This window comes from Hetaerina americana, unplaced genomic scaffold (assembly GCF_022747635.1).
Source record: "Hetaerina americana unplaced genomic scaffold, ioHetAmer1.1.p SCAF_13, whole genome shotgun sequence".
In the NCBI taxonomy this organism is placed as follows: Eukaryota; Metazoa; Arthropoda; class Insecta; order Odonata; family Calopterygidae; genus Hetaerina; species Hetaerina americana.
In genome coordinates, this window is record NW_027286403.1 from 10,172,667 (window position 1) to 10,198,885 (window position 26,219).

Below are 26,219 nucleotides of genomic sequence, written 5' to 3' on the forward strand. Positions count from 1 at the left end.
AGGCAGTAATTTATGTTATGAATAAAGGGATAATATGATCATGTAACATAGTTAAGAATTATAGCACATCAATTGTCAAATTTATGACTGCCGATCATGATTTTACTGATTTTTAATTCTCAAGCATAATTAAAACAACTCATTTTTTGGCTGTAAGTCGGTGATTAGTCTTTTCTTGTGCCTTGTAGAAGCAATCAGAATCATGAGCTGTTGAAAACAGGAGTAATAGAGGTATACACCAATGCAAAAATTAACTAAAACAATGATTAAGATTAAGCTTGCCTTGAGAAATTTGTGAATAGACCAATAGATTAGATGTTTCATGTTCATTTGTAGGATGTGTTCTTGTATTTTTCGGTAATTTCCATTCATCTATGAGTCTCCATGAAATGATATAATGCATCGATAAAGTATATTCTGAAGCTCAGTAACTACACTAGTTGTAAGCATTCAGTTTTAAAAAGTCAAACCTATTTTTTTTCTCTGTAATGTTTCTACTTTTTATTGAACAATGTTTTGTAATACCTTTCGGTTATTTGTAGAAGTATCAAGTTCCAAATTATATAATTTCACGATTACATATTGCGCAATAGATATCTATCATTTCCTTGTCTCATTAGCAAATACATATGCACATTCTTTCAACTGTGTTCAATACAAATGATTATGGCTTCATAACTAGTTTTTGTGGGATAGAAATGCTACATTAACAAATTTTAGACATGAAATCAAGGATTATTCTGACTTTTGACTCCTTAAGTGTGTTCGTGTTTGACTTTTGACCCAGAGCTGGTCCTGATTGGTGCAGGATAGGCAATGAATGAATGGAATGCTAAGCAAACTTTCTTTTTTAAGGGTTCTAAATGTCACTGCCAAATTCATGAGAGTAAAATGAATGGAACTAATTCATAAAAAGGCCAAGTCAAGTCACCTTCGCAAAGAAGTTGTCCTTGTTTCATGTAGCATATTACCTGATAGCACATAACTGACATTGATGGTCTTCATTCTTGGGCACATGCTGAATTTGCAATTAACGCTGAAATCTGTTTCAAATCAGCTGGACCTCATTGTGTCAAAGGGAATGATCTATCTTAAAGGGTACATATTTCCAACATTCAACTGTTAAATGTCCCTTAAGTTTCAATGAGTCCATTTTAGCCATGCTCATAACTACATATTTTAAAGTAAGCTCTACAACTATGGAGAAGGGAAAGATATAGGAATGAGAATGTGATAAGCAACAGTAAAACTAGACAGAAAACACAGAAAGACAGCAAAGCAAAATTTTCAGGCTTGAAAAAAAACAGCATTTTTAGTAAAAACCACTAAGGAAATGAAATTTTAATTAAAAGAGAAGTCCATTAGAAGTTGGTGGAACAAATATGTGGTAGTATTAGAGTTTTTGCGTTAGTTAAGTTGTTCAGATCTTAACATATTGACATTGGACAAGATTAATGTTATGACACGTAGGTGTACTAAAAATGAGGAAATACTAGGTGGTAAAATTGTAATCATGGCAAATCCCATAATATCCAATAAATTTTAGATTCATTGAAATAAAATGTGTATTCTCTAAAAGGCTAATATGCTTATTTTGAATGATCGTGAGAGTGGTATGTTAAGAGTAAAACTGTTCACCTTATGGGCTAGATTCTTTACTGAGGTTGACTCTGCCCCATAGCAGAATGACGAAAGAGGCTTACTATATCATAAGTCTCAGTATTTTCCTTTGATTATATCATAAGTATCATCCCATACTCTCACTGCAATATTTTGCATCCTCTAGCTCAAAAACCAGATGACAGAGAAAAGAATAAGGCAGATGGTAATTATTTTGTGACAGCAATAGTTGTATGGATATTTTTCATCAGTTATTATTTCAGCCATAGTGTTAAATTTGAATGCAAACATCAATAAACCAAGGAATTCAGTTAAAACAGTGGAGGTAAAACACAGAGGGTGTTAGTCAAAAACCATGTAGGCTAATGCTACATATTATAACCATGAAGTTTATAGAACTCTTCTTTGTTATCTCATTTATCTACAAAAGTTTAATTATCGAAATACTTCCCAAAATTTAGCTGTTTTGGATGGAATTAGGTAATTTAAAAGTAAATTATTTACTAATTTGTGTTAAAATTAATATTTTTGTAGCCAGGTTAGAATTCCAGAAATTAGAATTATTTATTTACTTTCGAATTAAATATTATTTACTAAATTAATACAGTTAGTGGTAGTCCCCTTAAAAAGCGGGCCCATTCGAATTTACACATGGCTAAAAACATTCTTTACATTGCTCAAGACATTGTTGCCAGTTGTTTTCTATCTGCCTACTCAGGAGCTCCGTCATTCTTGCCTGTACCTGTGCTAACATTGAAAAATAAGTTCATTTTAGTGGCAACATTATTCTGGGAAAGAGGAAACATAATGATGCCGGGTTTATCAAAGAAAATGATCAGCAGTGTCTTGAACCTTGAACTCATGTCCACTTTCTTTGCTCTTGGGAAGATGGTGAATTCCAATGCATGACTTGAACCTAGGTTTCTGTATCATAAACCAATATCCAAATATTTATAATAAAATATGCATAAATGTCTCACCAATCACAGAAACACTATTTAAGAAACTGGTATCATCATCCTTCTCTTCCTAAATATCACAACAAAACATCTTTTTTTGCTATTTGTTCATTCAACAAAGCTTTTTGTACAACTTTCCCACAAATATTCTTCAAGTTCAAGTCACCAAATTTTCTATGACAATGGTGTGCAATATCATCTTATCAATGCCAAAATGATCTGTGATTATGCGGACACTTAACTGATGATCTGAATACAGCCTTTCATGTGCATATCAGGAAAATATTGTTGCCAATACTTTTTATACAAACCATTTTGATGTTAGTTCCATGCCCTTACCGTTATTTCTGGTCAGACAATGGGACCAGGCAAGAAAATGTAGGACCATTTAATTCCTAAACTTTTCAAAGAATTATCTTGGCTTATTTAATATTTTATATTGCACAATCTCTTGTTGTTTTAATTCCACATCAAAGGCCAGTATTTAACCAGTTAGACCAACTCATTTGAGAGCAAGTGAACATCCGGGTAAATTTACTGAAATAATTTAAATATTAAAATGGCCTTATTTTCATCATTGCTGCATTGGAATGCTCTTATATTTCATGAAAGTCTTCTTTACTTGAACCCTTAAAGTTATGCAGGGTCACGTTAATCCTGTTTGTAGTCACCTGCAACAATATATTGCAAATCTCTTAAAGTTGCACATTGACTGCTGCTGTTCTGGCAGATCAATACGATGGCTTGTATTTGATTAGAAAAATGTATAAATATGGATGGTGAAATAATTCCTATTATTTGATTTTAGGAGGCTTAGGAAACTTTCCTTTGACTCTCACTATATTCTCTCTATATGGTCCCTGGTTTAATGATTTGATAATAATATGCCGGGCTGATAAAGTTCAGCATTTTTTTTAATTTCCTTTTTTCATATCTGCATATCTAGGAATTATTTAAATCAGACTTTGTGGCACTTAATGATGTAAAACTGTCATCTAAAGGATCTATAGACAATGAGAAAAAAGCTTTGCTAGGCTGCAAGTAGTGATGAGGAGAAGTCTTAACTGATGATGATAAGTATTATGAATAAAATTAGAAGATTGCCAGGTTTCTCTTAGACTGCAGATAAATGATCTATGTCCTGAATATTGTTCCATTAGACTGAGAAAAAGACTTCAGCGGGTTTAAAGGGTCAAGTAGGAGTGAGACCTTTTGGAATTCAAGTTTCTTATCTAATCTTTAGTGGCATGGTAGCTGACTGGCTAAAAGAATTTTTGATTTAATGAGTCCCAGATCTTTTAGGAAACCATTGGTGGTACAAAGAAACAACTGGTTCCTTTACCCTGATGCATCATATACCAGTGGACATTGGGAATTATTTGGTCAGCTCTACCCTCACTTATCAAATAAACCTATTCGTTGATGACTTTGATTTGAATGATTTCAACCCTTTACATGATATACGCCTTATAAAAAAATGAACTCCCCAGAACTTGTCCTTATAGTTATGTTACTGCTCAAACAACTCAACCTTAACAGACAGAGACAATTAAATGATAATAATTGAGTCCACCTTACAACGTGGGTTGGTATCAACTTTTGATTTTATTGCCTGGAATGATAGTTGAGACCAGAGAAAATCTGTATTAGATCCAGAATTCTTTTCAGACACCTGCTTTTATAGTTTATCTATGCAGAGTTATACAGGGTTCGTCCGGAAAATAAGTGTATTGAGCTCAGGAAAAAAAATTTATTACACTTTTACATATCTTAAGCTAATATTCCTAAAAATAGGACCCTTGTGAGTCGATACACTTGTTCCAGCGGCGTTCCCATTCCTGGAACGCTCCCGTGAAGGCATCATCGGGAACCTCTCGAAGACTCGTCGTCGACCTCTTCTCTGCCCTCCACGAACATCTTGTGCCACCGGAAGATCATGTTTCTGGACATGACTGACTCCCCGTAAGCCTGGTTAATCATACCGACAGTTTCGGTAGACGATTTCCCAAGCTTTACCGCAAATTTGATGGAATAACGCTGCTCCAAAAACTTCGGCATCGCGTTCCGTGACGTGGGTCGAGCGTGGAGGTTCGCGTTAACAGAGCTCCTCACTACACCACAGCTCAGAGCCGACTGCCTTTTTCAGCGTCGCTTGCCAACATACCCCCCTCCAATCGCAGCCCGTCAGAGCGGTGCTGGGCGCGCCTGGAGCGGCGCGCCCAGCCCAGGAGTCAGTACACTTATTTTCCGGACGAACCCTGTATATATATATATATATAGGTAGTAAATATATATATATATATATATATATATATATATATACTACCTTGATCAAAAATTTCCCGGAATTTATTCAGAAAATTAAAAATACAAGTTTATTCATCTAAATCTATATTGTCCCCTTCAAAGTAATCCCCATCGACTGCAACACACTTATGCCAGCGCTTGATCCAATCCTCGAAACATTTTTTATATTCGGTTTTCGGTATGTCCATCAGTGCTTCCTGCGATTTTTCCATTACTTCCTCTCGGCTGCTAAAACGCGTTCCCCGTAATGGTTTTTTAACTCGATTGAACAGAAAGAAGTCACAGGGAGCCAAATCAGGTGAATTCGGTGGCTGTTGGATGGTATTTGTTGCATTTTTCGTCAAAAAATTACGAATAATGATAGCACTGTGCGACGGTGCGTTATCATGGTGCAAAATCCACGAGTTTTCTGCCCACATTTCTGGTCTCTTTCGGCGAATTGCTTCACGCAAACGTCTCATAACGCCCAAATAATACTCTTTGTTTACTGTCTGGCCTTCTGGCAAAAATTCATGATGCACTGCACCGTTGTAATCCATGAAAACCGTCAGCATTGCCTTCTTTTTTGACTGAAAACGACGTGGTTTTTTTGGTCTCGGCTCATTTGGTGAACGCCATTCACTTGCCTGATGTCTGGATTGCGTGTCGTACTCATAAACCCACGTCTCGTCTCCAGTAATGATCCTTTTGATGAATGTGGGATCGGATTCAGCCTCGCAAATCATGTCTTTTGCGACGTCAACACGGTCTCTTTTTTGCATGAAATTGAGGTCTTTTGGCACCAACTTTGCTGCTACACGACGGAAACCCAAATCATTAACCACAATGTCTTGGGCGGATCCATAGGCAATGTTCAAGTCCTCCGCTATTTCTCTGATGGTTAATTTGCGGTTATTGACCAACATTTCTTTTACTTTATCAATTTTTTCACCGACTTTCGATGTCGATGGTCTGCCACTGCGTTCATCATCTTCGATTGACTCACGACCACTTCTGAACCGCTCGTGCCACTGGTAAACGACCGTTTTTTTTAGAGAATCGTTGCCGAAACACTTTTCCAACATTTCCAACGTCCGTGCGCCACTAAATCCGTTTTTTACGCAAAATTTAATACAAGTTCGTTGTTGCAAATTTAAATCCATTTCTGAAATTGTAAAAAATCGCCAACACACACAGAGATAGATGTACTCTTGGCTACGTAACTTTTGCAAATGTCAAGTTATGACACTAAGATTTAAAGGGAATATCAACAACAGATGTACCAATTTAACAAAAAAAAACAGAATTCAAATCGGAACGATGGGAGCGCCACACGGTGGTTATTCCGGGAACTTTTTGATCAAGGTAGTATATACATATATGTGGGTCGCGGTAGTCCAGGGGGTAGAGCATTGGACTACTGACTGGAGGGTCCCAGGTTTGATTCCTGGGCAAGGCGCTCTGGGTACCTGCAGCTCCACCCAACCAAGCTATGTGATTTTTCGGGTACCAGGTCTTCCTGGGAAACCATAACCGGCACAGGGAAAGGAACCATCCCAAATTATCTCGTCTGTTTAAAAAGTATCGCGAATTTTGAATTTTCGCGGGCTGCGTATATTTGGTTTTCGATATATTTTGTGGTTTTATGTTGGTACTTTTGTCTCTCACTTATGCCAAAATGTTTGGCCATTTTTAATGTTCAGTTAATTGTTGACAGCTGTTTTGCTTGGACGTGTTTTGGCTTTTATTCGATTTCTGCTTGTTCCAAGAAATGGATCAAAGTATCTGTATCAAATTGTGTGTGAAAAACGAAATTAAGTGCGCGGACGCATTCCGAATGTTGACTGTGGCATATGGAGAAGCTACCTTGGACCGAAGCAACGTTTATCGGTGGTACAAAATGTTCTCAGAGGGCCGAGAAGATGTGAACGACAAAGAGCGTGCCGGACGCCCGAGCACGTCAACAACAGATGAAAACATTGATGAAGTCAAGGAAATAGTATTGGCCAATCGTCGAATCACCGTTAGAGAAGTTGCTAAGGACCTAAACATGTCGATTGGCTCGTTCTATCCGATTTTTACCCATGGTTTGCCAATGACACGGGTCGCCGCGAAATTCGTACCAAAATTGCTCAATTTCGACCAAAAACAGCAACGCATTAACATTGCTAATGTTAATGAGGTGGTGGACTCTGTCCGTGACGACCCAAATTTACTCCAGAGGGTCATAACTGGTGACGAATCATGGGTTAATGGTTATGCCGTAGAAACTCCCCAACTCCCAATCATCCCAATGGAAGCTGCAGCACGAGCCAAGACCGAAAAAAGCGCGCCAAGTTCGGTCGAATGTGAACATTTTGCTTGCAGTTTTCTTCGATTGCAGGGGCATGTTGCATTATGAGTTTTTGCTTCAGGGTAGAACGGTAAATAAGGAATATTACCTGCAAGTTATGCGCAATTTTCGCAAAGAAATCCGCCATAAACGCCCGGATTTGTGGAAGAACAAAAGTTGGCTTCTGCACCATAGCAACGCCCCTGCTCACACATGGTTACTTGTGAGCTACTTTTTGGCCAAAAACAACACACTAATGATACCGCAGCCACCGTATTCCCCAGATCTGGCCCCCAGTGACTTTTTTTTGTTCCTGAATCTGAAGGGGCCCATGAAAGGACGACGCTACGCTACGATTGATGAGATAAAGACTGCATCGAAGGAGGAGCTGAACAAGATCACGAAAAATTATTTTTTAAGTGCTTCGAAGATTGGAAAAAACGTTGGCACAAGGGTATAGTATCTAATGGGGATTACTTTGAAGGGGACAAAATAGGTATTCATGAATAAATAAATAATTTTTGAAAAGATACCAAAGTCGTGATACTTTTTGAACAGACCTCGTACATTGCTTGCTTGGACATTTACAACTCTAGACATGGCGCTGACCAATTAGATATCCAAAATGGTTATCCTACTTGTTTTTTCTCCTCTTTTATGTACTATCCACAAAAGTGATTTATGTATCCCATTTTATACTTTTGAGGTTCCTCTACCCTACCTACAGCACAGAAAAGCTTTTAATGCACTTTCTTTAGATCGTTCAGATGGTGATATTCTTGCATCAATAAGCACGACAAAATTTCATACATTATCTCACCTGAAAATATGCATTAAGAGGGACACTTGTGTGTAATGTACTACAATTATGAGGCTGTGCATGCCATCTTGGATTTATTGGATTGAAATTAGATTTGGAGAACAGCTTTGTGGAAACTTTTCCACAGTGCTCTATATACACAAAATATCAATGTTAACTTTTGACACTCTGCTCCAGTCTTTCAGCATAAGGATTGGGATATTTAGTGCCACAAGGATAGCCAGCAGCTTTAGACTTATGTGTAGTGTGGGCATTCATTTGTGTGGTGTTGGAAGAGTAAAGTATTTTATCAGCCATCACAGCTCATGAATTAATTAAAAACTGTTACAAACCAATCTAAAAAGAACTTCCCAATGAAATCAAAACTCAAAATTGAGGAAAAACAGATGACACCATCACTGCTACTAAATATTAAATTTTGGCAAAATTGTTTATCTTGATTCACCTTGGTTTTAGAATCCATGCCTGGCTGTTGACACTACAACTGTCTATAACTTAAAAAATTTATTGGTCTGTCCTAAATTTAATCTACACCAATGCATGGATATTTTTTCTAAGTGAGCACAATGATATGTAGTTAATATGTAGGCTTTTTAACACATTGTTTTGATTATCAGCATAACAAAATGTGATAAAGTACATTAGGCTAAAAATCTATTGGCATAAATTATCAAATAACCTTACCAATGCCATGTGTGAAGTAAACTTTTAGGCCTGCAGCCATTGTGCTTATAGGGTTGTTTGCTATGTATTGAATGCATTTGATGAGATGATTCAAAATTCTGGTTAAAACAAGTATTTTTACCTTTTGAAATATCATTGAGTATATATCATAAAAATTTCATTGCTTAGGGCAATTAATATTTTATACATAAGCTGAAGGCCATTTGCTACGAGGACAAGAAGAGTTGATCCTCTGTTGGCACTTGGACTTACTGGAATATTATCTTAATAATTAGAAAAATACTGTAATTTTCAAGACTTGTTTTTTGAAATGATTGGCTGATTTTTGTGATGTATTATCATTATCAAGAGTGCAATTCCGAGAAGTTTTTAGAAAATGAAGTGAAAATGCAAAACCGGCAAAGTATTGCATTAAATATGGAAAATTGCAATGTCTTTTTCAGCCATCAAGAGTTTATTCTTTTGATTTTTCCAGCATTATTTATATTCTAGAATCCAGTGATCCTTTGAAAAGGCATACAATAATAATTAATAAAATAATAAATAGGTATTGAAAAAATATATGAAAAGGAAAAATGCATGTAGTTTGCATAAATGTTCTTGGGTAGATAGTCTCTTCAATATCAATCACTTTAAGTAAACGTATTGGGATGTTAACATAGATCAGAGGCAGGACTGAGTTAAGGAATGTGATTAATGACACTCGTAATCAGCCAGTTGAGTGTCAACCTCTGCTGCTTAGAATTGTAAGCATTCTGAGAGCAGGCAAGGGAAATCCCCAAATGAATCAATTACATGGTACACAATTAATGATTTGTAGTTGTTTTGAAATATGGTCAGATAAAATTGAATTTTAGTAATTTTATGCCTCTTAATTTGCTCATATTCACAAATCAAAACGGGAATCTATGTATAATTGTATAAATTAGGTAGAAAGTAGGATTTTTGGTAGTTTGATGTTAGCTATATGTATAACAAGCTTATTCTAGTGATGAGTGTGCTTATTCATTCATGCTGTACCTGTGTGAGCTTCATTCAAACTTCTTTCATGTGCTGTTCAGTAGTATACATTTATTTTTTGTTATATGCATTTTAGTTTCATATTGAGCTAATAAGTAAGATTTTGTTTTAATATTAAAAAATGTTGATTGCTGAAATATGGATAAAATCAAAATTTTTATAACGTTTTTACAGTTTCACCACTGCTTACCTACTCATGCATAGTTTCCTCAAGATGTTTGCATTGATTTTTCTTTCAAAAAAGTTTCATTTATTTTAGTATATTGATTCAGTTGTCCCATTTGATATTTTAAATATCTCAGCATTTTATTTAAAGTTTGTAATCAACAGAACTCCTAATTATTTGAAATTTTTACTTGAAATTCGACGTGCAAGCAATAATATTTTTAAAAATTAAACTAGATCTCATTTCTATGTCCATTTTGTGATGTTTGACAAGTTACATTATTTTAAGAATGCTATTTAACTTTAATGTAAATGGTTGTGCTCTTGGAATATTCAATATTCCATTATTATTATTGTTGTTAAGCTATAGCTCAACCATTATTTCTGCTTAAAAATTTATTCTAGTTGAATGAATTAATATTTTTTTAAATGTCTAGGTTCATAGTATTTCATTTTCAATTGCAAATGCTTTACTATTTTATTGGACAGAAAATAACAATGAAAGGATCTAGTGCCATGAAACAAGTCAGCTAATGGCTTTCATTTAGATTGTCCTTAATTAGGAAAATACCATGGCCCTGAACATTGTAATACATACCTTCCTATTCTCATTATTTCTTGTACTGGGAAATTATGCCATGGTTACTTTAAGTTTCTATCAATGCTTCTTAGTAACTGTTATTTTGAGTAATTTTTGAATGAAAGCCGATCATTTCTATTGGAAATAGGAAGTACTTTCATTGTTTTGATAAAACTTTCAAATTTTTATTGCAGACAAATCGATGGTATAGCACCAACATTTGCTAAGAAGCCTGCTATCCGTCAAGAAGAAGATGGAAAGAGGCTTTTATTTGAATGCAGAATTCAGGCTGATCCACAACCCTCAGTTTCATGGTCTCACAATGGGAATCCAGTAACGGATTCTCCACGCCACCGGGTATGCTTATTATTTTTATATTTTTCATGTCAAGTCAGTTTGTAATGCTATGGATTTACTATGACAACTTATGTGTGATGGTGCATGATTAATCTGGATTTGTGAATAAAGCACCATGACCCTTATCATAGTCACATCCTGTAATTCACCACTGAAAAAAATGCTATGTAATGGTTTAAGGTAATGTTGATAAGATAGTATATTATTGTTCAACGTTTTCTCTCTTTTGAATGTTACTGTTGCTGTAATATGTGAATTTTTGTGGTCATTATCAACTTATAACCTTTTATCTTTAATTTTGCTGTTCACAGGGCAGAAATGTAATGCAGAAAGTGATTGTCTCTTTTATTTGATGAACATTGTCTGTAGCTGTTTGTAAACTTTTATTGTTGGTAATTTTGGGAAGGAGTCATAGCACAGCTGATCAGATTTTCTTAGACACAGACATGAAAATTCATGGAAAGGTTGTGTGCCAATTGCTTAAGTTATTCTATTAATAAGGGTTATTTTTAGATTACTTAATATGTAGTAATTCATTCTCTTCATGGTAATGTTAATGATTATGTATTCAAATGTGTTCCTTGTTGTACAAAATGTCTAATTTAACTGCATATATCAGACTTGCATTTAACTTCCATTTTCATTTCATTTATTATGAATTCTTAGTGGATGAGATATGTATGTATTTAAAAAAGTATAAAATTCATAATTTTCCAGTCAAATTACATTTTATGCTTTCTGTTATTAGTCCAAACCCTATATTTATATGGCAGGGAAATGGACTAATGATATATGCCACTAATATCTACACTGAGTAGTGGCTCTATTGCTCTGACACGTATAGAATTATACTTCTGTAATTTCATGGTATAATATTACAACAGATTTAACTAAAGAATTACCCTTTTGCTGAATACGTCAGTATCAGATTTTTTCTTTATGAGACCACATTTATTGAAGGAAAATAATTTATTTTATTTTAACTATGGAAATAATTTTAGTTAAGTTGTCTGTTTATGTGAGACTCATTGATAAACTATTTCATTGCAGTTCATCCTCTAAAATATTTATTTTTTAAATGTGTTCTTCACAGTGAAAGGGTTAACCTTTAAAGGGTTTAAGTTTATTTATTGTTTAGTTTCAAGAAAATTTAACATTTAGTCCTGATATATACAGTACAATTGACGTGAGTTTATTTGGTTTATTTTGAAATGTCCAGAAGACCATTAGTACAAATTGACTTATGACAACTTCCACAGTAAAATGTAATTTGACTTATTTTGAAAATAAAAATTAATTGTGGAATAAGACATTTTGTACTTTCACAATGGAAATAATTTCACCCAGAGAAGTCAGTTTTCTAGTTTTTATTATAAGTATTCTATCATGCAGAGGTATAGTTTTCATAACATTTTTCCAGTACATTTTAACATGCCACATATTAATTGTGCAAAGTGTTAGTGTTTTTCCTTAATGCCTTTCATATTGAAGAATAAAACTTTATGACATGTTATTTCAAAATTGAGGTCTTCTTTAAAGTTATTGCAATATGAGTAATTTGTTCAGGCTCACACAAATGGGTCTCTTGCTTCATGGGCTGTTTAAAATTCATGCCTTTTGATAGATATCTTTTGTGAAAGTCTGAATATTTGATTCATTGATTGCTATTATTAGTAAGTCTAAATTGATATTTATTCATTATTAATCTGAATATCTGTAGGTCGCCTTGACTCCAATTTTGTGCTTGTTGAAATTCTGTTTCCAGTTTAATTTTTTAACAGGTGTTTGATCTCTATAATACTTCTTTGCCTCTATCACAAAGTATTGAAATATATTACCATCTTATGTTGAAATATTTTCTCATTGTTTCTTGCCACAAGCTTTAACTTTGTCATTTAAGAGCTTTTTGAAATTTTTATTCGCTTCCTTTCACTGAAAATTGAGAATGGCTTACTCAGTCCTAATCAGATAATTATCTCTCTTAGGATCTTTTGTGTAATTGGTAATACCCATCCATTAGGAAATGGATTTGATATTGTAATCAAACTTTAATTAGTTTGTTATCATACTGTGGCAGGCTCAGAAAAGAAATTATAATACAAGATGATTTTGCTTTGCTGAAAACATTACAAAATTCACTATTATACTAGGCAAAAAAATTATGCCACCCAATAGGGTAATATATTTCATTATAAATGACAACCATTTTGGTTTTACCACTTGGGATGATTTTGTTATTGTCACCATTGTGTATTGGTTCTGTCATAAATTTGGATAGTCTATATTTGTATTTTATGGAATGTATTTCCAGTTTGGGTCATGAAGTTACAGTTGCATAAATGGCGTATGTTCTCTGGCTCGACCACTACTTTCCATGATGATTATATCTACATTAATAGTTGAAAGGATTAAATGATGTCAGTCTTCAAATGCAGTCTTTCAGTCTTTATTTCTAGGTTTTAAACTCAACAAGTTAATGTTAATTTTTCCTTATTATTAGGTGTCATATGAGGGTTACTACTTCATTAACTTTGTATCCGACTCTTCTAAGGATAAAAAATCAACCAGCACATTCTTTTTGCCTGATGGAGCATGAGTTTTCCCCTCCCTCTAGTTCAGTTGCTCTTCCCCTAAGTAGTTTGAAAAATATTCATTTACAAATATACACCATTGATCACTATCAATTGGTGTAACTTGAATTTATGTATAAAGAGGAATTAAATTAATCGCCATAGATACAAATTTCACCATGGTGTGTAATAAATGAAAAAATGTACCATTTTAATTATTTGTTGAAATTAGGAAGAACTTCATGTGAGTTCAAAATATAGAGAAATAATGATTTATTTTAACCCAGAAAAAACCATTTTCTCATGTAATGGTCCCAAAACAATCCAGTTTTTAAAAGAGTAAAATAAGGGACTATTTTGGCAGTTTTTTTAATTTTCCTAATTTTGACAATTAAAGTTTTGTGGCCAGAGACTTTTATACAATTTATATGGTTCCATCTTACTCTGTAACATTTCGGAAGACTTACAAAAATTTTTCCAACTAAATTTTTGAAAACTCAATAACAGTTTGACAGTAATTTTGTAATTTAATGTAGCTATACTGAGCACAGAGAGTGTTTTCCAAAGTACAAATTGGCTCAGTGTTTCATTGCATATATTTATTTACTCTAAAAATGCATTGGGCAAAACACTGAAGGAAAGTATATTAAATTAAAAATGCACCCTTAGAAGTTGTGGTTGCCACTAATATGCAATCAACTACCTGACTGCATTTTGTGTAAGTAGTATCAGTAAAAGAATAGTGCTCTGTCATTTAAGGTTTTCATGATAGTAAAGCCAGTCACAAGCATTGCAAAGTGAGGGTTAAACTTAGAGCACAAATATGAAATATTTTGAACTTGAAAAAAATTGTATCAATTTATGTAGCATGGATAAACAGTATCTTGGTTAAAAGTATCTAATGCATTTTGTAGGAGCTATAAGGTGAATTTATATTGATATTTTGGTTATCATTTAATGATAGGTTGCTATTAAAGATATGTAAATTGGATGTCAAGTCCAGTGAATAATGAATATTCGCATTTTTGTCTTTAAAAGTATAGTTTTATCACCAGGTGTTTTGAAATCTGTTGTTTTACTATTGTAAAAAATGTGGAATAACTGGTATTGTATCAATCTGACATAACATTGGTCTCATTTGGTGATGCTACACAGTATATATCCTCAAATGCAGGCCAGTGGCTCAAATGAGGGTCAATTTCAAAACTCAAAGAGCATTAACACTACTTAATCCAAAAATGTAATTGTCTACTGTGTTTTGCATGAAACCTAATGCTGTTTGAATTGAGTTAAATCCTTGAATATCTGTTCTTCAAAGATACATCATTATTGTGACACTTTAGGACTCAGCCATAAAAGCATTCTGTGAAAAGTATGATATATTCATACTTGCATTGCATTATTTTATGGGTGGGCTACTTTTTCAATTGTTTGTTGCCAAACCAACAAACATTAGTACCAATTTAAAAATTCAACAGGTGAAACTTTGGGCAAAAATCTTATGCTACATGTACTATATATCAATTTTCAGATTAGGAATCTTTTATCCTCTTTGGAGGAGTAATTTAGCCTGTTTATTCATTAAGTTATAACCTATTCAAAAATAGTTTCCTCAGTGATGGAATGTCAAAATACTTCCTAAAAACAACTTCCCACCCAGAAGGTCTGGGTTCAAATCCCGGCGGTGTTGAATATTTTTCAGTGGTATTTTGATCCCTACTTGAGGTGCTTTCTGGAGGGCACTTTGAGTGAATACACAGTCCGTCGAATGGGACGTTAAGCTGCGGACCCCTTGGCGCCTTTCGTAAAGAGCAGGCTAATGCCGATGCTGGGTTTCTCTCCACCCTTCATCCTTTCCTGTCCATCCCTAATGGTGCAAATGACCTCAGCTGTCGGTCGCCTCCCCTAAATACTACTACTACTTCCCAAAAACATAGGTAATTTTGTACTAAATCAGTTTTGTCAATGAATAAAATATGAATAATGTCATATGATCATCTAGTCTTTTAATTGTAAAGGCTTGGAATTGAGACCCAAAACCAAAGCAGTATAGTCTTTAATGAAATTGTGCGAGTCATAGCCCTTCAATGATGTGACATTAACTACATAAAAAAACTCACTGAGGGAAAAAACAATGTTGCCTATGCTTGGGGAAGGTATCCAAATCATTATATCTGAGTTGCTTTACAAGTATTTTCCCACCAAGACTCAACCGTAAAGCTTTCAAAAAAGTAGTTCATTGTAATTAAAATATTAGAGACATAATGAGCAAATGTTTGCAAACTTTAGGGTTTATTCAGGCAGTTTGCTAAACTCATTATTAGGACCTTAACTATTTTAAAGACATTTCCAGGCCATAGAATATATAGATAGCCACTATGTGAGTACTGTAAAAAATGCTACTTTAATAAGGGAATGGCGTGGAGCTGTAACTTATATCAAGCGTACTTAGGCAATAATGCTTAAAGGACTGTGATGTTAGGTAGCCAAAGTATCAATGATCCTTTTAATAATTCTGCTCAATGGCCCTAACATTTGTGATTGATGGAATCATATTATGTAAGTTCACACATTTTGAATTAAAGTGATGCAAATATAAGAGTTTATATTGTCATGGGTTTTGTTCCGATCAAACTAAAAATATCATTACAATTGAAATTTTGGGCTAAATGTTAACGAAAATGCATGACAGAAGTAAAACATGATCTTCATTGCTAACAAACTTAAATGTACATCTTACTAATGCAATATAATTTTAAGTAAAGCATATATTTTTAAGAGTATTAATTATTAGGAATATAAGTTTATGGTTATTCTGCAGCTATTAGCATTGTTTGGTTGGTTCACTTGCTTTACAGTTGGTGGTGGAGAAAGATGGTCATTCCTATTTTGCCACGTTGGAAATTAAAAATGTTACTGTTGAGGATGCTGGCAAATATAAAGTGACCGCAAAAAATGAACTTGGGGAAAGTAATGCGACAATTAGTCTGAATTTTGACAGTAAGTACATTGTTGACTAGTTTAAAATGTTTTAGTAGAAAGATGGCTTCTTAAAAGATGCAAATTATGTTTATTTTTTTGTCTTTTGTTATCATTTTCACCTTTGTTTCCACCTTACCACTGCACCATCCCTTCCCCCCCTCGGATATTTTTCGTCTTCAATTCTAGATTCTATCAGGATTGTGGGTCCTTTTCTGTGAACTGGGGGCATTTGTATCTTTCAGTATTAATTTCATTTATCATTTATAACCAGTATGTTATGGAATGCTGGATATAATGATATTTAAGTTTTAAAATACTAAAGAATTAATCTTTTTCTTTTTTGGGGCTGGTGTGCATATATTTTCTGCTACTGTCCCAAACTTTGTTCGAGGGGATGACCATTTTGTGAGCTTTTTATCTTTTGTTTGAACTGATTTTGTTTTATGTTGCACCTCTGTTTCCTTGAATAGATTTTGTCTGTGCTTCATCATTTTCCTTTTTGAAACTCATTCTTAATTTTTCCAACACTCCAGCCACTACCTAACATACATAATACAGAGTGATTCGCTATATACTGTGTGGTTTGGCTTTTTAATGCTTTAGTACATTTCTTTAATAACTATGCTTCTCTGAGCCCACTTACTAGGTATTCAGGATTACATTTGTGGTTGAAGTTATGGCTAGTTTCCACTTGTAAGTGAAGTGATTTATCAATCTAATGTAATACACTTGTGAGTGAAGTGATTTATCAATCTAATGTAACATCTAGTCATTATATTATAATGGTAGATTATTGTTCATAAATAATGATGAGGAAAAATATTATGGTGGATGAGAAAACATAAAGTATTGGGTTTCTTTGTGTTGGGATAATTCCATTTATTTGAGTAAAAGCTTCTGGGGATACATTTGAGGGTAACATTAACATAAAATCAATCCTTAAACCTATGAGCTTTCTAAAGGTTTATAGTTGTATGAAATTGAAATTGGTAGTGGTTGATATAATTTTAAGGTTTAGATCATCTGAGGACTGACAGAAGTATTTTGCAGGTAACTTTTCATTGCAATAAAATTGTATTTTGCGGATTTTATGTTAAACTTTGATATTTGCAATTATGAATTGTTTTTCTAAGCTCCTTGAATAATTAATTATTGTTAATTTCAATTTTGGTGGGCACCCTAATTTTTCCTTGTTCTAGATGCTGTTTTTGAAATTATAAGCTAATTGATGGCTATATGCTAATATTATCACATGCATGATGGCAGCTAAGCTTGATGCTCAATTTTAGATGATGAAAATTTAGACTGCTTCATTAACATGACTTAATTGCTTGCTTTTGTGAGAGTATCCTATTGACAGTTTTCACTCCTATATAGATAAATTTGTAAATTCTCTTTTTCTCCTCTGAATTTTAATTTTGAAATAGGGTCCTAATGGCAGCTCGTCAGCTGTGGTGGGGCATTGGTTGAATTGGTACTTGGTTAAAGACTTCTGTTATGTAATAATATTTATAATGATGACTGCAATGGCAAATCAGCTGAGTTTATCTTTAAGTATTATGCAACCTGTAATCTTTTGCATGATTATCTATTCCTTGTTTAACAATGTATCATATGTATATGCAGTTCCTCAATTAAAAATGTTTTGAACTTCATCTCTTTTTGAATGGCATACTTGTATCATCGCAACAAGCTGCATTTGTTCAATATTTTATTTTGCATTTTTTCACCTTTGTTTCAAAATCTTTTGCATACCATACAGTATTCCATAAGCGAGAATCTCTGTCTACATCTATACTTTCAGTTGCTCTTGTATTTTCCATCTTCTTTCAGTTCTGCACTGGAGGTTTTGTTGGCTCTTCCACTTATCCTCATGCTGCAGTTCATTTCTTTTTAAATCACACATTCTCTTATTTTTATTCACAGGCAAGCTTCATTATCTCACTTTACACTACTTTGTCATTGAATATACTTTCTTCAGCAGATTCAGGCAATCCGGCTCACATGTGCCTTACCCATCACTGTGCCCTTTGTCAATCTTTACGATGACTGTTCCATCCTGGCATCCTTTCCTCTCTTCCCATTTGTTGGAATGAAGCATGAAGTTCTTTTGGCTAAATCAAAAATTGGTTGGATGAAAAGACTGGAATTCTTATTTTTTATGTAAGAAAGTTTGAAAAAATGATTTATAATTAAGTGTTGGGTAAAAATAACATGTTAAACAACAATAAAACAACTTCATGGTTATTCAACTTTTTTGTGATGTGAATTTTTATTTTCTTATCCTGATTATGGCCATCTTTCAACAAATTTCTCATAAAAATAGCCGTTTGTAGGTTCATTTCTTAATATAGGCGATGAGGCACCAGTACCAGCAGATGGTATCAAGCCTACATTTACGGAACGTCCTGTAATACGTCAGTCAGATGATGGAGGCAAAATTTCCTTTGAATGCCGTGTTGTGGGTGATCCAAAGCCCACAATCACATGGTAAGATTTATTCTCCTGATTAAAAATAATAATCAACCTAATTTAGGACTCTTATGCTCTAAGAAAGTGAATAAAAAAATACTCATCAATGTCATAGCTTTAAAGTAAATGATGTCATGCAAGAAAATTTTTCACATGGGCATTGTTCTCTTAACAATTAATAAATATTGTTGAGTAATTTATAATCCAAGGCCCTGGAAAAAATAATACTATTTTGGAAGAGCTTTGAGTCATATTTTAATTACTTTTGTTAATGGTGTTTGAAGTAAGACTCAAAAAAACAAATGCCAATTAATGAAATCCATTTAAAAATGTATGATATCATCTAAGAATTCATCTTCTTTTCATTTTCTCTTACATGGCTTTAGAAATGTAGCTTTATCTATTTTATCCAATAATTTGTGTTGTGATTTTTGATTTTAATGTAGAAAACTTTATTTTTTAAGGTACCATGGGAGCAGTGTGATTAGTGATGGTGGAAGATTCAAAATGACTCTAACACAAGATCAGAAATTGTATTATATGGCTAGGCTTGATATTGTTAATGTTGAAAATGGTGATGGAGGAGAGTACAAGGCTATTGCCAAGAACAAGCATGGTGAAGGAGTAGCCACCATCAATCTCAATTTTGAGGGTGGTGGCAAGCCAAAGTAAGTCCGAACTTTCACTTCATATAGTGTTATAAATAAGTTGAAAATGAAAGAATTTATCAATGAAAATATTTTTAAGAATCCTCATTTTAAATTGAAATGCAATTGTTGGCCAAGCAATCCATATAAAATTAAGTAAGTAGTTTTTCTGGGTACACCTTGTCCATAGACATTTAAATCTTCAGACCAATTCTAGATATGAGCCCATGTTTTTATGCAGGACTTATTTGTGGATGACTCTTTCCAATGGATTTTCTGATACTTGAAGCCCTATGGCATTTCAGTATCTGAATTCCAAAGAAGTGTATTACCCAGCATTAGAGTTTTGCTGGGTGGAGTTTGAAGGTAATGCGTAACCACTCAACTTCAATGTAAATAATACATTAAAATGTATGTATAAGGGCTTCCTTTTCTCATTATCACTCTAAGATTTAAAGTACTTCAGTGGTCTAAGTATTTAGGATGGGCTTCAGAAGACTTTTTAGATGAATGGGACCTACAGGCAAATAGATTTTTTGCAGGGTGTTCAATTTAAATGGGAGTAGGTTTTACCATATTTCCTGGCACATTAGACTCCAAAATGTGCTCTAAAATATGCCTACATCTAATGACCCTGGGGATAACGTTGACCTACAAGTGCATACCAATTTGCCGGAAAATAAGTACAAGTATTTTCCCCACATCAGGCTTAGAAAATGGTTGCCTTGATTACAAATTTCAATAATACCACCATTTTCAGTGGGTAGTAAGCAATAGAGTTTATATATTTCATTGAAAGTACTTTTTAAAAATGTCTCTAGTAATTCGTAAAAGTTATACAATAAAATGTGTTTAGTTTCATCTCTCTTGTGGTGCTGCCATGAAAATTAATACATGTTGGGCTAATAGGCTAATAGGGATGTTGCCCCCAGCTAATATATACATACATTGTATCTCTCCTGATAAACTAGTAGTATACAGGCATTAAACCTTAAGTAGTATGAAAGTGTCATAATGGCAAAGAAAATGGTTTATTTGAATAAAAATTTTGATAATATGAAAATAATGAGAGAAACAAAGCATGGCATAAAAAGTTAAAATGATGATAACCACACGGGATCTTAATAGAGAAAATTGTCATACAGTATTGCATTGAAACTTAAATTCGTATATTACATTTCAGAACATGGAAACAAGGCAGGTTAAAGGATTTTTGGGTTAGTAATGTCAAATTTCTAGGGTTCTACCATGAATAAATGTTGACATATGTGTAGCTGCTAATTTTTTTATTGTAGAAATTCAATTTTCTGTGTATTTAGTGATGATATCAAAATATTTTAATCCTTTACCTTATGATTAAGTATTTTTTGTAAATTCAAACCTGAAAAATCAGGGTAGGTCTTATGCATCAGTGTTTCCAATGGGCTGGGAAATGTGGTACTTCATATATAAATTGAATTCCTATAGTTTTAGGGTGACTGAAATCTAAATTTTTCTCATAGTTAAATTGACAAAAATATTACTTATTCTCAGTCAATAAATTGCATTTTTGTGCAGCTAGTTAAAATGTGACTCTTAAGAGTTATTAATGAAAAACCAGCTGGGTTTCAGAAAGAGTAAATCCTGCGAGAGACAACTTATCCTTTTGTTCATGCTATCCTTATTTTTAGAGAGGGCAATGTTCTAGTTGATGGTGTTTTTCTAGATTTTCAAAAGGCTTTCAATGAAGTACCTCATAGTAAACTACTCATAAAGCTAGAAGCCTGTCGCATATATAAAAATATTCTGGGCTTAGTTAAAGACTATGAATGGTCAGGTACAAAGAGTAATCATAGATGATGTTAGCTCTAACGGAGTAGGAGTGACTTCAGGTATTCCCCAGGGAAGTGAAATTGGACCTCTTTTACTCATTCTTTACATAAACTCCTTGGGTTATACTATGATACATTTATTTGCCAATGATGCAGTTTACAGAGATCCATAATCCTGAGGCTAAAGCAACTTTGGCTAATGACATAATGGCTATACAATGCTGGTACGACACATGTCAATTAAAATTAACTTAAAAAAGTGAATAATGTATGGAAAAAGAGCGATTCCCTCCCGGAAGCCTACTGCATCAGGAGTAATTAAATGCCTTAAGTGCAGACTTGATTAAATACATTGGTGTTACACTCATTCACTACCTCTCCTGGATGAAATATTTACAACAAGATAATATGAAGTCAGGATTTATTATAAGACTTTTTAGGAAATGTCATGATAGAGTTAAAGAGAAATGTTATCTTTCTCTCGTTGGCCCTCATTTAGAATATCCTGCTAGTAAACAGAATTTTCATGACGTTGGATTGATTGCCAAGTTCAATTGTGTGCAGCTTAGAGAAGCTAGATTTGTTAAACATTCTCATGATAAACTGATTAATATATCAAAACTATTAGAGGAGGTGGGCTCTTGGGACAAATGTTAGATTACCTATTAAATCTTTTGTATAAATTAGAAGGATGTCTTTATAGCAATGATGTTGAAAATATATTATTAGCCCAATCATACCACCATAGGCAAGATCGTGTCAATAAAATTTGAGAGATTAAATGTAGAACAGATAGATTTAAGGTGTCATTTTTTCATGAATGATGAGGGATCAGAATAAACATTGTCTGACTGTGTTTGAAACGGCTTTTGGGTCAAAAGCAATCTGGTGTGTAATGAACCCGTCACACATCCTAGCAGTGGCTTGCAGGGCACTATGTAAATCAACTGAAAGTTAAACTCTATGTATAGATCAAGGAGTAGATAATGTTTCATTAGGCTATTTTATAACAAAAATTAATCATTCAATTATGTACCTATTTTTGATATTTTTTATTTCATTTTTATTTTTCATTGCTAAACCTAACTTTTGCTTATTTTTGGTCTAAGAGCTCTCCTCCAAACTAGGATTTTAGTTTATATTTTGTACTCAAAGTTAGACTGAATTATATGTAATCTAAGCTATCAAACGAATTAGGTTGTGGGTAGGTAGGCAGGGATTGAAGTTTGACCTCGGATATATTATGAAATGGCACAGCAATTAAACTATACATATATTGGTTAGGTATAGTTGAATTGCTTTAATTTGTTGTATATCATTAGTTCCTTTGTTAATATAAAGCAAAAGTTTGCTGAGTTGTTATGCATTGGAATGTGATTTTGTAAGGAATGGGATTGACATGTTGGTAATGAGAAATGGTATGCTCTTGTATCTCAGGATGGAGAGTCTAAAGGCAAATGTCTCAAAAACATCTCAACTCAGAGGTTCATAACCTTAGTCTTTTATAAAGAGAGACTGTACAAGTAGTAGGTCTAATGGTAACTTCCTTATGATGGATGTCTAAGCATAATCAAAAATATTGGCTCATATCATTGCATGGCTTTTCCTGTGTTTTCATGCATATCCTGGTGTATTAAAATATTTGGCATTTTGTTTAATTATACATGCACCTAATAGAACTTTGGCAATGAAGGCTAATTTTATAATAACTATGAACCAGAGAGGTTGGCTTTGAATTCATGGAAATACTTTTTAACTGGACCCCTCTGATGAGTGGAGTCCGGATTCTTTGTACCAATAGCATATACAAGAAAATTGCCTCATTCAGGTGTAAAACCCTAGGAAGATTGTCACAGTAAAGAAAATTGAGCATTTTTCCATTTGAATTTTTTGTAGACATTCAAGTATTTACTATTCTACTGTTAGACCTATATTTATCTTAGTTGAACAGGTTATATTTTTCTTTGGGAAGAAAGAAAATTGAATGAATTACTTACATCAACATTAAACCAACATCAATCAAATCTCTCTGGGTTATATATATTCAGCACAACTAACACCATTAAGATGTGGTTATCTCACCTTTGTAGTAATTGTTTCCATATTGTTGTGTAAAAGCGTATAAAAGGCTTGAAAGATAAAAATTTATTTCTTCATTTTCATTGGGCCTCAAGTATTTTAATAATAAAAGATTTGAGTCAGAAAATAGCTATAATTGTTGAATGATAAGGGGTATATTCTTACTGGTATTCGAGTTAGTATATCCAATTGTATTTATTTTATTTTATTATTTGTTTGTGGGTGTAATTGACTATAATTAAACAGTAGGTTTTATTGTAAAAATCCTGTATTGGGTAAATTTCTCTTGTGTGTATCTGAACACACAAAAATAACTATAGTTTCATTTTAAATAGTTATATGCTTAAACCTTTACACACAGCAGCATAGATTAAACATGGCTATTGTTTGAATGCTTTAGTGTCTTCCTAAAATGATGTAAGAGTTTTCAATTGCCAATGATACTTCATAGAAATGATGAAAGGCTAGAAAAAGATAGGTTACCAGGAAATGGTAGGTGGCTCAGTTGTGTCATTTCACTGGTACACATTCTTTTCTCCAATAGCCTACTATCACTACCTGCCACAATGAAGAATATAAGGGTTAAATCTTATTCCTTTTAATTTGAACGTACAATTGAATATTGTCTACATTCTTAACATTTTTGATGTTTGTTGATGAAGGGTTTTAGGTTTTCAAGATTAAAATGGTGGAATATTTATCAAAGGTTTTTTTGTGGAGGTGGTCCTGAATAGGGATTAAAAGGCTTGCGGTAGTGCTTTTTATGGGGATAAACCATAAAAAAAACCATAAACACAGTAATCAACCCAAAGGTCGGTTTGGTAGGTGATGGTATAGTTCACCCAGTACGAAGCCCAATGGCGTGTGAAATTCACAAATCAGGGTAGGGGAGCCAGTTCCTTTCCCTGTGCCAGTTATAGTTTCCCAGGAAGATCTGGTCCCCGAGAAATCACATAGCTTGGGTAGAGCTGCAGGTACCCAGAGCGCCTTTCCCGCGAATCAAACCTGGGACCCTCCAGTCAGTAGTCCAACGCTCTACCCCCTGGACTACCGCAACCCACTTTATGGGGATATGATTGTTAATACGAGGAGTTGAGAAATTACTTCTTTGTTGTAAGAGGATAGGCATAAAAAGAGAGAGTTGAGAAATCACTTCTCTGTTGTGGGAGGATAGGCATAAAAGGAGAAAAGAGCATGTTTTTTGAGAGATATTTGTTGTTTGCATTCACAAGGAGTGGGTGAATTTTGCGAGAACACTTAAGAAGAAAAAGGCTATAGAAAGGGAAATGCTGAGCAGGGTCCCGAATAAGAAGGAGAGGACATTGAGAGAGGCCAGAGCATATGTGGTATGTAGTGCAGATTTTTAGAAAAAATGTCTATTTGGCTGCTGTGATAGAGCATCCCTGAAAACCTATTAGTTAATCGGAAGTAAATTTGTTTTTGGTGGTAAAAACATAGTGATGTAAAGGATATTTTTGGATGGTTTTCTGCATCTGGAAAGAATGTGATACATAGGCCTGTATTATTAATGGGGAATATTTTAGGTGTAAGGAGAAACTGAAAGATATCAATGTTATGTATTTATTTAGTAATTGTGATCATTAACTATGTTTTTAGAGTGCCATGTAAGTTGGACACATACTTTTAAATTTCCATGGGGGAATCAGAGTCTGTGCCCTCCAGTGGAAAGGACCTATGGGATGGGCATTTTTATGCATGAAATTTTATGATATAATAGTAGTCAACACAAATAATGGCTTGGTAGGAGCAGATAGAGCTCAAATTGTAATGAGTGTTATGCCAGGTAAAATTCAGTTATCAGGATAGTAGAGCCAGTTATTTTCACTACCTGGAATTTACTAGAAAACTGCATGGCTTAATTGCCAGAGACATTATGTGGCCTTGATCCAAGTATGTACTCTTTGTTCATTTACTGAACGATCGAGCCACTGCCACACTGTAAGAGAGTTCCGTTTTATGTTAGATCCTCTTGTTTCTGACTCTATGTATGTATTTAACATACATATATAACATACCTGGGCATAGATATTATTTAGAGAACTACAAATTCGTCGCATATATAAAATATACACACATGCATACATATACTACCTTGAACAAAAAGTTCCCGGAATAACCACCGTGTGAAACCTGAAACTGAGTGAAAACTCAATAACAGTTTGACAGTAATTTTGTAATTTAATGTAGCTATACTGAGCACAGAGAGTGTTTTCCAAAGTACAAATTGGCTCAGTGTTTCATTGCATATATTTATTTACTCTAAAAATGCATTGGGCAAAACACTGAAGGAAAGTATATTAAATTAAAAATGCACCCTTAGAAGTTGTGGTTGCCACTAATATGCAATCAACTACCTGACTGCATTTTGTGTAAGTAGTATCAGTAAAAGAATAGTGCTCTGTCATTTAAGGTTTTCATGATAGTAAAGCCAGTCACAAGCATTGCAAAGTGAGGGTTAAACTTAGAGCACAAATATGAAATATTTTGAACTTGAAAAAAATTGTATCAATTTATGTAGCATGGATAAACAGTATCTTGGTTAAAAGTATCTAATGCATTTTGTAGGAGCTATAAGGTGAATTTATATTGATATTTTGGTTATCATTTAATGATAGGTTGCTATTAAAGATATGTAAATTGGATGTCAAGTCCAGTGAATAATGAATATTCGCATTTTTGTCTTTAAAAGTATAGTTTTATCACCAGGTGTTTTGAAATCTGTTGTTTTACCATTGTAAAAAATGTGGAATAACTGGTATTGTATCAATCTGACATAACATTGGTCTCATTTGGTGATGCTACACAGTATATATC

The 26,219-nt window shown here is 33.8% G+C and overlaps 1 protein-coding gene across 34 annotated transcripts in view; it reads left to right on the plus strand.

Moving 5' to 3' along the window:
- Positions 1–26,219, plus strand: part of bt (projectin protein bent) — a 199,686-nt gene that overhangs the window by 17,050 nt on the left and 156,417 nt on the right. For 28 of the 34 annotated variants that reach the window (XM_071583211.1, XM_071583209.1, XM_071583218.1 and 25 more), the window contains exons 4-7: positions 10,661–10,823; positions 16,252–16,393; positions 18,712–18,865; positions 19,312–19,515. In XM_071583211.1, the coding sequence (XP_071439312.1) occupies positions 10,661–10,823; positions 16,252–16,393; positions 18,712–18,865; positions 19,312–19,515 (663 nt within the window). The remainder of the gene's footprint in view (positions 1–10,660; positions 10,824–16,251; positions 16,394–18,711; positions 18,866–19,311; positions 19,516–26,219) is intronic. The other 6 variants (XM_071583214.1, XM_071583243.1, XM_071583213.1 and 3 more) reach the window with 2 other exon arrangements.